Consider the following 16,969-nt stretch of genomic DNA (forward strand, 5'->3'; position numbering starts at 1 on the left):
TTTTGTAGCCAGCATGGCAAGGTATCTACGTGCCAGATATGCTAAACATTTGTATGCCCCTTCATGCTTCAGCCACCATTCCAGAGGACATGCTTCCATGCTGAGGACACTTGTTAAAAAGAAACACTGTATTAAATTTGTGACTGAACTCCTTGGGGGAGAATTGTATGTCCCCTGCTCTGTTTTACCCGCATTCTGCCATATATTTCATGTTATAGCAGTCTCAGATGATGACCAGCACATGTTATTCATTTTATGAACACTTTCATTGCAGATCTGACAAAATGCAAAGAAGGTACCAATGTGAGATTTCTAAAGATAGCTACAGCACTCGACCCAAGGTTTAAAAATCTGAAGTGCCTTCTAAAATCTGAGAGGGACGGGGTGTAGAGCATGCTTTCAAAAGTTTTAAAAGAGCAACACTCCGATGCGGAAACTACAGAATTCATACCACCAAAAAAGAAAATCTACCTTCTGTTGGTGGCATCTGACTCAAATAACGAAAATGAACATGTGTCGGTCCACACTGCTTTGGAATGTTATCAAGCAGAACCCGTCATTAGCACAGACCCATGTCCCCTGGAATGGTGGTTAAAGCCTGAAGGGACACATGAATTTTTTGCGCATCTAGCACATAAATATCTTGTGATGCCGGCTACAATGGTGCCATGAAAACGCCTGTTGTCACTTTCAGGTGACATTGTAAACAAGAAGCTGGCAGCATTATCTCCTGTAAATGTAAACAAAACTTCCTGTTCAACCATTTGCTCAGACAAAGAAGTAGGACTGGGTGGACTTGCAGGCTCTAAAATTTTAAGATTGTTTTATTTTTGAATGCAGGTTTGTTTTGTTTTTTAAACACAAGTCTACATTTGTAAATTCAACTTTCATGATAAAGAGATTGCACTGCGGTACTTGTATTAGGTGAATTGAAAAATATTATTTCTTCCGTTTTTTCACAGTGCAAATACTTGTAAAAAATAAATATAAAGTGAGCACTGTAGCATTAGGAGGAGTTCAATCATAGAATATCAGGGTTGGAAGGGACCTCAGGAGGGCATCTAGTCCAACCCCTTGCTCAAAGCAGGACCGATCCCCAATTAAATCATCCCAGCCAGGGCTTTGTCAAGCCTGACCTTAAAAACGTCTAAGGAAGGAGATTCCACCACCTCCCTAGGTAACGCATTCCAGTGCTTCACCACCCTCCTAGTGAAAAAGTTTTTCCTAATATCCAACCTAAATATCTCCCACTGCAACTTGAGACCATTACTCCTAGTTCTGTCATCTGCTACACTGAGAACAGTCTAGAGCCATCCTAGATATTGAACAAAACCGGCCCCAGGACCGACCCTTGGGGCACTCCACTTGATACCAGCTGCCAACTAGACATGGAGCCATTGATCACTACCCGTTGAGCCCGACAATCTAGCCAGCTTTCTATCTGCCTTATAGTCCATTCATCCAGCCCATACTTCTTTAACTTGCTGGCAAGAATACTGTGGGAGACCGTGTCAAAAGCTTTGCTAAAGTCAAGGAACACCACGTCCACTGCTTTTTCTTCATCCACAGAACCAGTTATCTCGTCACAGAAGGCAATTAGATTAGTCAGGCATGACTTGCCCTTGGTGAATCCATGCTGACTGTTCCTGATCACTTTCCTCTCCTCTAAGTGCTTCAGAATTGATTCCTTGAGGACCTGCTCCATGATTTTTCCAGGGACTGAGGTGAGGCTGACTGGCCTGTGGTTCCCAGGATGCGTTGATCTATTTGTAAAAGTGACCTCTTACGCAATACTGAAATACAAGTTGAGTAGCCAAATCCTAATTCATCTAAACATTTGTGTTTCCCTGCATTAAAGTTAATCCTCAAAAAGTACTGACTGAGGCCCATAAATCTGCTAGTAAAAAGCTTCTGATCATCAAATCAAACTGTAAAATGCAAGTTTGAATCACAGCTTAATGTAAACTGCAGGCATTCAGAGTAGAACAATGCTGTCTGCACCAAGGAAAGCAGAACAGAGATACCATACGACCGCCCAGGGGATTTTTTTTGTTAGTTTTTTATAATATATGTATGTATAAAAATATTATATTCAAATGTAGCTCTGAGGCAAGTAAAATAATCAATACCATCAAAGAGCAAACTGTCAGCAAGACAGCTCGTTACCCATTTAATATCTGTATTTTTAAATAACTGATATCCAGAGTTTAATCTGCAATATTTTAGACATTTAGATGGCTATGATCAAAAGCCCCATTTTTTTTGCTGCATCAACATCAAGGCTATCACATATGCTTAAGTAAATGAAAAGATATAAACACAAAGAGGTCATCATAACCCACCATTTCAAAATATATCAGTATTTAGACAAGGAACACAAAACTATCCAGAATTAGTTGCACTCAGTAAACAAGTGGCCGTATCAGTATGGTTTTGAAGTAGTATGAGATCTACTTTAATTCTGTATTTAAATCAGCTATGTGTTTCATGTAGTAATTTATGAAGATGGATTATAGGGACACCATCATTTAGAAATAGTAGGTACTTCTGGATTATAAACTTTGATAAGTAAAGTACACCCCCAACAGTGCAAATAACATTCACAGACCAAAATCTTTAACTCTAAGTCAAGGTTAACCAAAAGTGCTTTGTACACTTCCAGAATGTCAAGTGCACCGAGTTTTTGGGCAGTGAATTCCCCCGCCCCCTTTTTCTTTTTTTGAGGAAGTGGGGGCAGTGAGGGTGACATGATTGAGACACACCAGGAAACTTCCCGGGACCACCTCCTCATTGCCACTCAGGATGCAGCTCTACGCTTCTCCTGGCCTCTCCATTCCTCAAGCAGAACTGGAGGGACGAAGGAAGGTAGGTGGTAACTGATGGGCTGCAAGAAGCGTATCTACCAGCTGGAGGCATCAAGAGGAAATGGAGCAGAGCCCCATACTCCACTTCAGGGTCTGGTGTAGGGGAAGGTGCTTTGCACAACGCTCTATAGCATAAAACTGCAGATGTGTGAACTCAGTAGGTATTCTCCTCCCCTTCTCTTTCAAAGTCCACCTCAGCCCATTATGGAAAACCAATTTTCTAAATAATCTCCCTATGCACATGGACTTTACAGAATTTTGAAAATTAAAAGCTGTTCATAATGTGACAGACCATAACTGAGAATCTCTTGCCCAAATGACCCCAACTTGCACCATTAACTTTACCCCTGTGCAAAAACATGTTATAAGAAACGATTTTGAAGATTTTGGAGGCTTGGGGGAAGAGATGGCTGTATCTCAGGAACCGCTTGCTCAAATATGGACCACTAATCTACTCCAGGTCCTCATGAAGCACAGAAATTGTCAGGTTAATCCAAGCAAGCATGTGGACTTCACAGCACTTAGAGAAGTCAGCTGTTAAACAGTAAGAGTCTCACCTTAACTACACAGGTGCTACTACCTCACTATAATACCTAGATAAATGTTGGTCAGTTCCACTGACAACTAACAATAATATTGCTAAACTGTAGGCCTTTGCTTATACTAAAAATCTAACATTAGCCAACACAATTTTTTAAAAAACACACACTATGGTTTTGTTTGAAGCTTAATAGCACTAAAATTAACTTCAAGTCCTTTTATCTTTAACAGCAAGCATAAGGAAGATATCTGCTTACATCCTATACATGAATAGAATTGTTAATATCACTTCTTGTAAAAAGTTCACATTAGAGAGCTCAGCCTATAACAGCCTTAAAAGCAGAGAAGCACAAGGCAACAGAATAAGAATGCGCCTACCTCAATACTCTCTGGTCAGTATTTTTTTAGCTGAACATCAATGTACAAATTTTCATACCTTGTTTTGTGGCCAGTTCAAAAACAAATTTAAAAATATCAGTAGTTGAAAGAAAAATGTAGATGTCAGTTTGAAATTCAAACTAAAACAACTGATCCCAGAGACATATCTTCTTAATACCCATGCATTACACAGAAAATGTAAGTACCTCAATCTCTACAGGGAATTAGGGAGAAATGGATAGATCAATACAAGTATCAGGGCAGTTACAGATTCTAAATTGAACACAGAATGTGATTACAAGGACACCACTTAAAATGCATATTCTAGACACGAACCAAGCGCTTCACTAACACCTTGTCCCTAGCTTGACTCGTTGCTTGTGTTTAGAACAGCTCCTCATATGATCCTTTTCATCTTTATGTTTAGAGTCTCCAGCAAATATTAAGTGGAATCCATGAAAACTGAATTTGATAGAGTGTAGTTTTAAGTATTTAAAGTCTACTCAAGGTTTTCAGTGTAACAACAACAGAGATTATGTATTAAGGTGACAGTTGGCATATAGTCAAGTGGTAGTGTTAACAGTTGCTCTATACATAGCGCTATACGGTGATGTTATAGATTCTGGAAATAGCTGTACTCTAGTCAAATATTGTGATATATCCACCACAGAGAACACATTAATAAGATAAATTAGGGGGCGGGGAGAAAGAACAGTAGCAAGTTTCTAAACCCACAGTCCACATTAGTAATCAAATGGTTAGTTTTAAGTTAAAATAAAGTTGGTTTACAATGGTGGTATTCCTCCCCCCCCCCCCCCCGTTTTCCTAATGCAAGTTACTCAAGAAGTTGATCAAGTTGTACAGTATTGCTAGGGCCCTACCAAATTAATAGCCATGAAAAAAACACATCAAGAATGGTGAAATCTGGTCTCAGTATCTGTCTCCCCAATGTTTCTCAGTATAACAGTATCTGTCTCCCCAATGAAATCTGGTCTTTTGTGTGCTTTTACCCTATACCATACAGATTTCATGGGGGGAAATCCAATCTGAGAAACACTGGAGGTCCTGACCCAAAAGGGAATGGGGCGGGGGGTGTCAGGGGTGTCATTGCAAGATTATTTTACTTCTGTGCTGCCCTCAGAGCTGGGCAGCCAACGAGTGGTGGCTGTTGGCTGGGCATCTGTCACTGAAGGCAGCGCCCCGCCAGCAGCAGCGCAGAAGTAAGGGTGGCAATACCATGCCAGGCCATGCCATGCCATCCTTAGTTCTGCACTGCTGCTGATGGCGGCTCTGCCTTCAAAGTTGGGCATCCAGCCCACAGTCGCCACTCTCCAGCTGCCCAGCTCTGAAGACGACAACACCACCACCTGCAGCAGCGCAGAAGAATAACAGTACCGCAATCCCCCTTATCATAATCTTGCAACCCCCACCCCCACCAACTTCTTTTTGGGTCTGGACCCCTACAATTACAACACCATGAAATTTCAGATTTAAATAGCTGAAATCATGAAATTTACGATTTTTAAAATCCTATGACCATGAAACTGACGAAAATGGACTGCGAATTTGGTAGGGCCCTAAGTATTGCATGAAGACAATGAATCTTTGGATAGTGGAGCTCCCTCTAACTAATCTGTAAATCAGACTCTTACAACTGAATAGCCATTTTTGTGTATATATTATGGCTCCATAGTTAAAGCTGAAACCAGAATATTCCAGACAATTAAGTCACTAGATATGCACTACTTTTACCCAGGAATACAGATCCACGCAAGTCATGAAACTGAAGTTTATCAGAGAAGCAGCTTTTCACATTAATGGTATTTTCATATTATGCAAACACAGGCAGCCTTAAATTCTGTGTATTCTTGTTACAGTAAGTTCAAAATATCATTTTTGTACCCTTGGATTTAAAGTAAGTCGACTATTCTCCTAAGGGAGAAACATTTTCAAAACCCCAAATGAGAATGAACACATTATAAGCAATTAAAAATAAAGGAAGAGTATTTACAATCTTATAGTATTCATTATTGCAAAAGCTAATAAATACACACATTCACAATTTAGAAATCAACAGAATGGTACATCATATAGTTTAAAAAGAGAGTTCCTGCCCCAAGGAGTTTACAATCTAATTATTATGTACATTTTTATATAGATTATAAAGCCACGCTAAGAAGCCAAGATCATAATTTAGTAATTCTTGTGGATTCTGCCTTGGTATTTTGATGAAAAAACAGCATGTAGTACACAAGAAACAAAGAGCATTTGGCAAAGAAACGTGGAGACAACTCCCTACTCACTACAGAGAAGCCGTTCCACTTATTTGCAGGCAGTCTTAGGTAGAAATATGTATTATGATTTTACAATTTAAACTTGTTATAAAAAGTGACTTTAGCATTTGAAATTAGTTAAGCCTCTTAGTGTACACATTTCTGCTTTTATCTAGTAAGCCCTTAAAGCCATCGGATGTGTCTATAGAGCTGTCCAAGATAAAATAGGGAGCCAAGTAAAAAGACAAAAAATAAATGGCCATAGTGGCTATTAGTGGTAGGGGTTAGTGTCAATTTAACTTTTCCAAGGAATCCTATCATTTTATACCATCAGTGTCTCAAGTAAGCATATGCAGGATCAGGGCCTTAATTTGCAAATTCCAGTAGACACAGAGCTGCTTAGATGCTTTACATAAGATCAGTGTGGCAATCCACACTGCCTCTCCTTTTCATTGGTTATAAGCAGCCAGTGAAAACAAGCTAACTGGTCTCCAGTTAGATGAATAATAAGACTTTTGACAGCTGACTGGATACAGAGGACATAACTACATCAAGGAACCAGTGTCATTTCTACACTGCTTTCTCCATTTAGAATTCAATTCCTTATCAGAACGCAGTGCTTCTTCATATTTTTTCTGAATAAACTGGAATTTAGAGAGCTCCATCGATTAAAAAAAAACAACTCATACTTCCATCTGAAAGTGGTCTAAAAATATTGCTAGAAACAACTCTTACCCTTACTGTAAACTAAAGAAAAAAAATCCTCTGCTTTTACAGTTTTTTTGTGCATTTGTCAGCACTGTGTATCACTAATTTGCCATTGCTGACATTTGCACCCCCTTCCCCAGGTTCTACAAGAGGAAGTTTACTAGAAACCACAGCTGAAAGTGGAGATAGCAGGAAGCAATGTGCATCGAGACTAGGGAGGGAGAAGAGCCTGAGCATGTTTGCTATTTGTAATCAAATCAATCAAGTAGTATCCCTTTGAACTGAAAGCTACCAGTATTCCATGGTATTTCCACTAGAGGACAAATTTCATAATTTGCCCCCCCGAAGTTCAAGTGAAATTAGTACTCCGTTTTACATTTTAAAATGCATCCACTGGGGGCCTCCGCATGCAGAAGTCTGCCTCGCGCCCAGCAAAAATACCCACCATTTTATTTTGCTTTAATCTTACTTGCTAAATCCAAAAATTGTCCAACTAAAAATAGAATCACGTAGTGTGTCCTCTGGTCACCTTTCTTTAGGACTACTGAATCAAGCTACCAAAAAAAATACTGATTACACTTGGAGACAGAACAGCTAACTGTGGGGGAATTATTACAGCTAATAGACAATTATTCCCAAGCAAGCAACAGTAAGTGGATTCCAAACCTGTTTTGTTCTCAGGGGGTAATAGTCATTAGGGATTTGCCCCAATCTCCCTTCAAACTAAATTACTTCTGTTAAGCAAATGAATTTAAGAGAACAAACAGAATAAGAACATTTGTTAGTTTTAAACTACCTACTGTAATTTATTTGTTCATGCTCAAAGTCACCACTCAAGGGGGGGAAAAAGACTATGTAAAAGAATACCAGGGTAATGGAAGCTACATTAAATCGGTTAGAACAAGATTCTTCACTCAACTTAGGACTTGTTTTTGGGGGGTTGGCTGAAGACTACACATGATGGAAGATAATTTTTTTACAGCATTTAAGTAGTGTGCACAAGGCAACTTTTGGCAAAATGGAACAAATCAGAAATCATGTCTCTACACTGTCCCTTTTATACGACCTTATAACAAATACTTAAAATATATTAATATTTAAGTGATTCCTTCTGCCCACCTCTGACTTGCCTCTTGACTAGATAATTTTGAAGACATCTCACGTTACTTCAGCTACAAGTGAAGAGAAAAATGTTCCTCTTGCCCAAGAGGAATAGAAATTCCTCTTCTTCTCACCCCCCAACTCAGAACTCCATTTCCTTCAACTCACCCTCGCTTCAGCGTCATCTTTGACCCAGAACTCTCCTCCTCCAATACCTTGTGACTGGTGACCTGCCTAAAACCACCTCCACAATACTGCCCATTTACACCACTGCCTCAACTTCCACTCTGCCGAAATCACCATCCTTCATCTCCTCTTACTTTAGACTACTGGAATTTCTTTCTCCATGGCTCTAAATCAGAGCTCCAGGTGCCCACGTGAGCAGAATGCTTCTGCCAGATTTCTTACATACACAGAAAAGCATAACTATTTCACTTCCAGCCTCACACAACCCCATTCAGTGCAAGATACTGTTCAAGTTACCTCAAATTAAAAGCCTATGGATTTGCTACAGCCTATCCAAATGGATTCTCTTTGTTGCCCTCTGCACAAGCCTCTTTCGACTCTCCATGAGTTGGCCATTGCCAACATGAGAGCCTTTATAAAATGCAGCACCTGCCATCTGGAACAGCTTTCTTACTACTGTCCACCTCAAGACCTAACAGTTTTCATAACAGAGGCAGAGCAAGTTCTCTGACCCAATGACTCTGAATTCTCTACCTCCAAAGTTATACAAAGAGACCCCAGATCTCTGCCTGCACCAGAGTACACTCAGTTACTCTCCGTCACAGAGAGCCACGTAGGTCATGGTAGTGCCCACTGCCTTCACGCAGCAACCATTTCATGATGAACAAAGAGAAAATCTGATTTGTTTAACATCATTAAGTATTCAGACTTCATATCAAAAGACAGACTACTGACAATAGAGAAACTAATCCCAAGCCTCACCAGCTTCCCTAAAAAGTAACCGAGCTGCTAGGTATTATTTCAGTACCCTTAAGTGGACACTTACATAGGAGCCTTCCAGAAATTTCTACCACCTTCAGCCAACAAACGCAGCCAACTTGACAAAGGTTACAGACCCTCACATAATGGTTTCAGAAAGTCAGAAGAGGTTACCAGTGAGAGACCCAAAAAGTCTAGTCATAGAAGTCACCATCCTCCAAGACTGGAGAGATCATCTAAAGGTTACAAGGCCTGCAGTCAGAGCAGGAGAGGAAGAGGAGCAACAGGCGCTAGTTAGAGCTCTGGGCTAGCAAGTCTTGTCAATTCTTCCTATACATTTCCAAGATCCTTCCTTTTCTGTCTATCAAGATAGCTCAAATTCTTGTCTATGCACCGATCTCTAGTCATGACTATTGCACACTACTCTTTTCTTGACTCCAAGATCCACAATTCCTCATCTAGTTCATTCAAAACACAGTTGAAGTAATCTTCCTTCCCTCTCATTCTGTTCCCTACCCTTCAACTACCAACACATAGAGATCCCTATTTTTTAGTACATCAGATTCACGCTCCATGCAGATACCTACAGGGCGCTTCACAGATCTTTCCCCACTATTTATCCAATTTTCTGTATGTTCCCATGCCTTCCCAAAAATTCTCACTTTGACCCCCATTTCTCTGTTTCTCCTACAAATTTTGGCACTTTCTTCCATAACTCCCCCATATTTCATGTGTTTATACAGTAGGCGTTGATACAGAAATGTTAATTGAATACATTGTGTAGAAGAGTTTTGTGGGGCAGTAAACTTCATTAATATGTACTGTAGTTAGAACTCTGAGTTAGTTTAGCAACAGCTCCAAAATCACATTTACATATTACTGCACTAGGTCTCAGGAAACCAACTACGGGCCCAACCCATTGGATCACCAACTGAAGGTAATACACTATGTGACCATACAAACAGGAATACAGAACTCCTAATCCTAGTCCCTGAAGTAAATTAATTGTAAATAGTTCCAATACTCGGATTTGTGAGCAGATCATTTATGGAGCAGTTCATGTTAAAACAAGGTCTCATGACCTAAAACAAAAATCACCATTTCTGGGAAAAATGCCATATAGAACACCGCCAAGAACCAAGGGAAGGCCATCTCACTGTCACCTGCCCCACTGAAATCATATCAGTCACAAGTGTGTAAGAGAGTTCATGAAACCAGTTAGTCTGGATAAGACTGTACTAGTACTTCATCATGAGATTGAATAGTTACCCAGAGCACAGGCCGCAAAAGTAATTTGGGACTGTTTCACAAACTGTAGAATAGGTGATTGACAAAATGAGATTTTATATTATTAGTGAAAAAGCAGCAAATAAATTAAGAGATGACCAGTCTTCCTAAGAAAGGAAACAAAACAAGTCTATACATATGCCCAGGGATTGCAAGACTGAATAACTTGGAGATCTCAGCATCCCGCAGAACCTACATCTGTAGCCATATATGCTTATCTTTACACCAATATTCAGCTCGGTTTTCTATGCCATCAGGGAAAATGGCAAGAGTAACAGTTGCTGGGGATGCAGGAGGAAATTTCTCTCCTCATCCCCTTCCAGAAGAAATTTTTGGTGCTCCACATAGCATCGTCAGATCAGTAACAGCCAAGCAAAACTGATTAAAATGACAGCTTCAATCAGTTGTGCCTGCTTAAGACAGTGGGGAGATCTACAAGTAGGAACCAAAAACAAACATGCCATTCTCTCAAACGGGAATTAAGAGTGTGACAGGAGTGAGAGATTCCTGCAATACCTCAAATTAAGTGTAAGCAACTCCTGGACATGACACAGTAAATCAGAATCAAAGTAACTTGCACTATTGTCTCTGCATAGCTACCAGCCTCTGTCTAGTAGCATATCAGCAAACTCATTTAACATCTCAAAGTATTTTAATCTGGAAATTAGTGCTTTTCTTAAAAAAAAGTTGTAATTTTTGAAGTACTAAAAATAAAGCTTCCTAGATCGTCCTCAAAATAAATAACTTGCCATCTACCAAGAGAAAACCTAACAAAGGACCTGATCCAAAGCCCAAGTCAGGGGCGTTTTTCCATAGACTCCAGTGGGTTCTGCACGAAGTCCATTGACAAAAGATATTTTAGGTGCAGTTTTATGCATCTCTAGATACCAAAAAAAATTGATTAAAAAAATGTAGTATGTTGGTCTTTATTTAACCCTACAGATTTTAGATCATATTTAATCATCTTTACTATGCATTGCTTTCCGTACAACACATGGGGTATGGAAAAGAGAGTAAGTTCCACTGATTTCAGCAGGTGACCTCTTCTGCCTACCAGCAAGCCTTCGCTAGTATAAACATTATAGACCGTGACAGCATTGTTTTATATAGGGCACCCTCCGTTAGCAGTGGTCAAGTAAGGCAGTGGATTTAAAGTAAAATAATTATAGGGCTATAAGTTACACTGAAGTCACAGCCCCCCCTGCAACCAAAGGAACGCTTGATGGCAAGGGCTAAAAAACTACACCGGACCCTCGCTAGAATGCGCATCTATATAGCACGAATTCGCATATAATGCGGTCACAGCCATGGATCCCAAATTTAATTACTTTAATTGCATATCATTTTAATGCGGTCCTCATGTTAACACTGTACTGGGCATGGATCCCAAATCCCACATTCTAGCGAGGGTCCAGCGTATTTCCTAAAGTTACCAAACAAGATTGTGATTCCCTCTCAATAAATGATACAAACAAGAGAGCAAAGCAGTTGACAAGGGAAATTAGCTGCTGCTGCACAGATATTGGAATATATTTTGTAATCTTACATTTTCATTCTTAATGTTACTTTCTCCTTCCCCAACCCAGAAAAAAGGTCTTGGCATATCCACCATTATTGTTGTCGTTTGATATTAGTATTTCCTTTGCAAAGTTTTTATTTTGTAACACATACAAATCTGCTTGGCTACTTTTGAACTAGAGATAGAGGAAAACAGACTTGATCTAAGTCCTTAGATATTTTCCATTTAAATACTATTTCATATTTACAATACAGGATACAATCATGTTCCATATGCTTTTGATGATATGCAAACTACTGAATTATGAAAAAATATTTGCAGGCTAAGCCTGCTTATTCTTAAGAGAGAAGAAAAGGAATATCTTACCAAGCTTCAGAAAGTAACTATTGTTCACATGAAGTACCCAATTCATGTTATTTTTGTTTTAAATGATGCACTGTGTGCCACACAACACTATGGACAAAACACATCAGTTCCCATGTATTTCAATTGCTATGTACCAACATTAGTAGTATGTAGAAAAGCACTACTCATTGGTACAATACTCCAAACATAGGAATTTTCTTTAGTGAGACTTGCATGGCATGTGATAATAGCCTATATAGTATTCCTATTACACAGAGTTACAAGTAGATGCATTGACACTGGAAAACCATAAATGTTTTCCTTACATCATGTTGTGTGCAATATAACAAAAACAGGAAAGTGTGTTCTCACAGCTAAGACTGCCATGACAAAGACTAGGCGCGCTGTATTTAGTCCTGAGTGGAGAACAGGAGGGAAATATATTTCAAACCGTGCTGCAGAAAACCTTCCAGTGTTGTCAGATTAGAATGCCAGCTAACATTTCTTTGCCAGAAATTAGGAGATTTTAACCCAGAGCTCAAGATAGATCTTCATGAATGCAGAGACAACAAAATGATCCCTTTTGAGAGGGGGGAGGATAGGTGTGGAGTAGTAAACACAAAATAAATGCTGACCTATGAAAGTGTTATCAGCATTTCAGAGAGCAGACTGCATTTCAAGTGTGTGAATTTAGTGCTGGTTAAAGGCGGAAGATCCATGGCCCCAGAAATAAATTTCTCTTTCCACAGAAGCACTGCAACGCACACGGCATCAACACAAGCACACCCACGTCCCACCTACATGCTTTGGCCATCACCTGCAGAGACCATCCATTCTTAGCTTCTCTGCTGGGACTGCCAACAATGGTGGCGTTTGTTATGTGGACATCTGCCTACTTTATGCTGGGCTAATGCCAATCAGATGGTAACTAATGGTAATTACTGACATGTTAAAACAGAAAAGAACGCTAATGGAATACCTATGCCCAGAGCCATTCAATGGATCCATTTTAGGAGTTTTCAAAACCTCTCTAACACTGAAGAGTTTTGTGGTGTGCTTTAATGAGACATTTAAAATTACATTCATGTGGACATCTCAGCTACTTGGAAGTCATGGTCTGAGAAGCAAACAGAAATATCACTAAGGTGACCTATTTTTTTGAATTGTTCTTGAGGTGCAGCAGCCATGGACTACCTGCCTCAATCCTGAGAAAAAGCAAAAATGGGGGAAGAGAAAGACACACACACACTGGGTCAAATTCAGCACTTCCGTGTGTAATCACAAACACCTGTGCAGAGTAACACTATCAAATCAGAATGGTAATGTTTTACACCCACGTTAAACAGCTGTAAGTCACAACACATGGCAATGCAGCACCACATTGTCTCTCTTCAATTCCTGAGCTGCACCTTTAGCAGTAGGTGTGGGAGGAGGAGGAAGAGACAGGCCCAGTCTGTTGCTTCAGTAACTAATGAGGGAGACACACCAAGGTGAGGCATAGAAAGGCAGCAGCAAGTGTGGGGAAGAAATAGTCAGTTGCCTCAATCTTTGTGCTGCAATATAAGCCGCATGTGTACAGGGAAACGGATTGCTTCCAGGATGCTGCTCCAATACATACATTCCTGCTGCTGCAGAGAGGGGGGGGGGGGGGGGGAGAAAGTCTTTTGCCCTAATCCTTGTGCACGAAGCACGGCAATGGGGTAGAAATGCACACTCCCGTCTAGGCTTCCCGAGCAACAGCAGCAGAACTGGAGGCAGAAGCAAACTCCACTAAAGGAGGGGAAAGCGGGGGCAGTAAAGGAAGGGGATAGGGATCATGGGGGAGAGGAGAGGAGAAAAAGCTTCAGCAGCCCCTTCCTCCTATCCTTGTGTAGCAGCAGCCAAGGTGTAGTGAGAGAACTCTCACTGCCCTAGATCCCAGCGCCTGGGGCAAGGGGGACCGTGACCCATACTAGCCTGGTCTCTGGGGTCCCAGTGCTTAGGGAGGAGCAGCGGCACCACGGGCATGGGGAGGCGGGAGACACTGTCCTGGTCTATCGGGCTGTGTGTGTGGAAAAGGACCTACACGGTCCTGTTCCACGGGATCCTGGTGCAGAGGCGGGGTCCAGGTGTCCCCGTCTATAGGGTCCCAGGAGGAGGAGGGACAGACAAGAACCACACTGTCCTGGTCCAACAGGGCCCTGGCGCATGAGGGGGGAAGGACTGACGAGACCCGCCCCGCCCCGGTCTCCCCGGCGAGAGAGGGCGGGGCGGGACCCCCTGGGACCGGTCCTCAGGGGCGAGACCCCCACCGCCCCGGGGTCCAGCCGGGCTGGCGAGGGGTCGGGCCGAGGAGAGGCGCTGGGCGGCGGCGCGGCAGGGGCGGGGCGGAGCCGCGCGGCGCAGCGGCCCGGCCCCGCCCCACGCCGGGGTGGCGAATCACGCTCCTCCCCCTCCTCCATCTCAGCAGCGCCCTCCGCCAGCCTCGCTCCTCCATACAAAAGCAAAATGTCCGCCATCTTCACGGGCTGCTGCCGCCGCCGGCGGCTGCGCCCCCCGGGCCGGGCGCGCGGGGGCGGGCGTTACCTTGATGCAGTAGGGCGGCTCGTCGAAGGTGACCAGCATGTACCTGTCCCCGCGGCTGGCCGGGTCCCGGGCCCGCAGCTGCGGAGAGAGCAGAGAAGGCGGCGTTAACGGGCGGGCGCGGGGCGCGGGGCAGGCGGCCCGCCCGGCCCGCACTCACCTTCATGAAGAGCTCCACGGCGCCCTTGGCGATGTCCAGGTAGCTGGTGCCCAGGTGCGCCCGCTGGTTCATGGAGGCCGACGTGTCTATGAGGAAGAGGAGGATCGGCATGGTCCCGGCAGCGCCCCGGCCGGCCGGGCGCCCCGCGGGGGGAGCGGCTCAGCCTCCCCCGCCGCCTGCAGCCCGAGCGCTCGCAGCCCGTGGCCGCCGCCTGAGCTGCCTGGCTTCACTGAGACCCAACTTCTCTCCCCTCAGCCTCCGGCGGCACCATGTGACCAGCCCGCACGCCATTGGCTGGCCATTGTACCGTCGTTTGCATATTCATGAGCAGGGGGAGCTGCTGGGGCGAGGCCCCCCCCCCTGGCAGGGGCGGGCTTGGTTGCGGGGGGCGGCGCCGGGCCGGGCGGAGGAAGGGGCCGTCGCCGGCGCGCGGGCGGGCTGCGCTGGGAACGTCCCTGCCGGTCCGGCCCCGCGTTGCCCCGGCGAGCGGCCGCAAAGCGGGGAGCTGCGCCGTGGGCCATGCCGGGCTCCCAGGCCAAGGCGCGCCTCTCCTGGCGCCTGCCCGGGGCCGGCCACAGGCAGCAGGAGTCCTACCTGCCGTCCCTGGCAAAGCCGGTTCCTTGCCCAGGCCCCCACGCTCAGCCTGGTCTCCCACGCGGGCTCTCTCGGCGCAGGCTGCCTCCAGCATTTCCCGGGGGGGCGGCGGAATTACGTGCATTCCCAGCAGCAGTTTAGATTCACGGCGCTTAAGGCCGGAAAGGACCCTTGGATCACCTAGCCTGACAGGCAGAGCCCAGGCCATTACATTGCACCAGAGCCCAATAACTTGTGTGCTCGCTGGAGCGTAACTCGTGTTTGCCTAAAGCATGCCTTCCAGAAAGGCATGAGTCTTCCGAGGAAGACGGCAAGAGAGGGAGAATCTATCGCTTCCCTTAATAGTTTGTCCCAATGGTTAATTATCCTGAATGTTAAGAATATGATAATCTAATTTGGATGTCTGGCTTCAGCTTTCAGATACTGCTTCTTGTTATGTGTCTTTCTCTGCTAGAGTAAAGAGCCCTGAATATCTGGTATTTTCTCCCTGTGAAGGTACTTAAGAGACTCTAATCTAGTGACTTGTCAATCTTCTTTTCCATAAACTAAACAGATCAAGCTCTTTAAGGCTCTCACTCTAAGGCATTTTCTCTAGCCCTCAAATCATTTTTGTGACACTTTCTGTACCTTCTCCAACTATAGAACATCCTTTTAAAAACAGACACCAGAACTGAACAGTGTTCCAGTATTGATCTCACCAATGCCCTATAGAGGCAAAATCACCTCTCAACTTTAGATCTACTGCTGCTGGGATGACTAGATATTGGATAGAACGGCACAGAGCACTTTACAAGAACACATTAACAGCACCTTCAAAGAAAAACACAACTTCCCAGCCTCTTACAATTAAAAACTTAATCCTATTTAAAGTCCTCCAAGATAAAGGAAATTATCGTTAATTTGGAAAATTGTTCAATTTACTTGTAAGAAAATAGAAATAATATATGGAGTCAGAGTGTCATCTCAAACTTTTAAAAGACAATATACAAACTCTGGCCCCAATTCTGAGCTGAGGGTCTTTAAGCAACCTTTACACGTCTCTGATTCTGGACCTGGCTGCTGGTGTTACTTATGCTACCTACAAACTTCTCCCTATCAAGCCACCAGAGAGTCCAGAAGAGCAAGGATGCAGAATGCTCTGGCCCACCCCTGCATTGCATGAGAGTGGTTATAGAAGGCTATTATGCCAACCTTCCAATAACCCAGTGAACCCTTCTGCCCTGCTAGAATTCATCTTGGTTTCAATCACTCTCTTCTGTTGGTGTAGTAAAGAAGCCAGACCCTGGCTCCAAATTAAGGTCATTAACTGTGTGCTGGCCCATTAACATGACCACAGCAGTTGAACTAAGCACTGGATTTCAGGGCCACTGGATTTCTGGACTCTAAAAACTTTAAAGAGTCCTGAATCCCTTACCCCTTCCATTTGTTACTGTTTGTTATTTGTAGTATAATGTTCATCTAGGCTACCAAAAGTTGCCACAGTTACTGCATGTACTGAATTTATGCATGCAAGTGGCAACTAATGATACCAAAAAGCAAGGAGATGCAATTAAAAGGAAGGAAAAAACCTCCATCTGCAGGAGAAAGGATGAAATGCTCTGGATCAAAGAAAGGGAAAAATGCTACTGAGGCCTCAATTCTGCAATAAGCTCTGCACAGGTGGACCCCTGTGCATGCAGTCCCCTGATTTGAA

At 43.4% G+C, this 16,969-nt stretch overlaps 1 protein-coding gene across 6 annotated transcripts in view; it reads right to left on the bottom strand.

The window, feature by feature from the left end:
• Positions 1-16,102, bottom strand: part of LOC311526700 (integrator complex subunit 6-like) — a 53,226-nt gene extending 37,124 nt beyond the window's left edge. For 4 of the 6 annotated variants that reach the window (XR_014713099.1, XR_014713100.1, XR_014713101.1 and 1 more), the window contains exons 1-2: positions 14,683-15,832; positions 14,526-14,603 (exon numbers count right to left, since the gene is read on the bottom strand). Coding sequence is in view for 3 of the 6 variants with exons in the window: in XM_084639990.1 (XP_084496116.1) it covers positions 14,526-14,603; positions 14,683-14,793 (189 nt within the window). In the remaining 3 variants the exon portion in view is untranslated. Of the gene's footprint in view, positions 1-14,525; positions 14,604-14,682 lie in introns of all 6 variants that reach the window. The other 2 variants (XM_084639992.1, XM_084639991.1) reach the window with 1 other exon arrangement.
• Positions 16,103-16,969: the final 867 nt, after the last annotated feature.

Source organism: Lepidochelys olivacea, assembly GCF_965140295.1.
Source record: "Lepidochelys olivacea isolate rLepOli2 genome assembly, chromosome: 9".
Classification (NCBI taxonomy): Eukaryota; Metazoa; Chordata; order Testudines; family Cheloniidae; genus Lepidochelys; species Lepidochelys olivacea.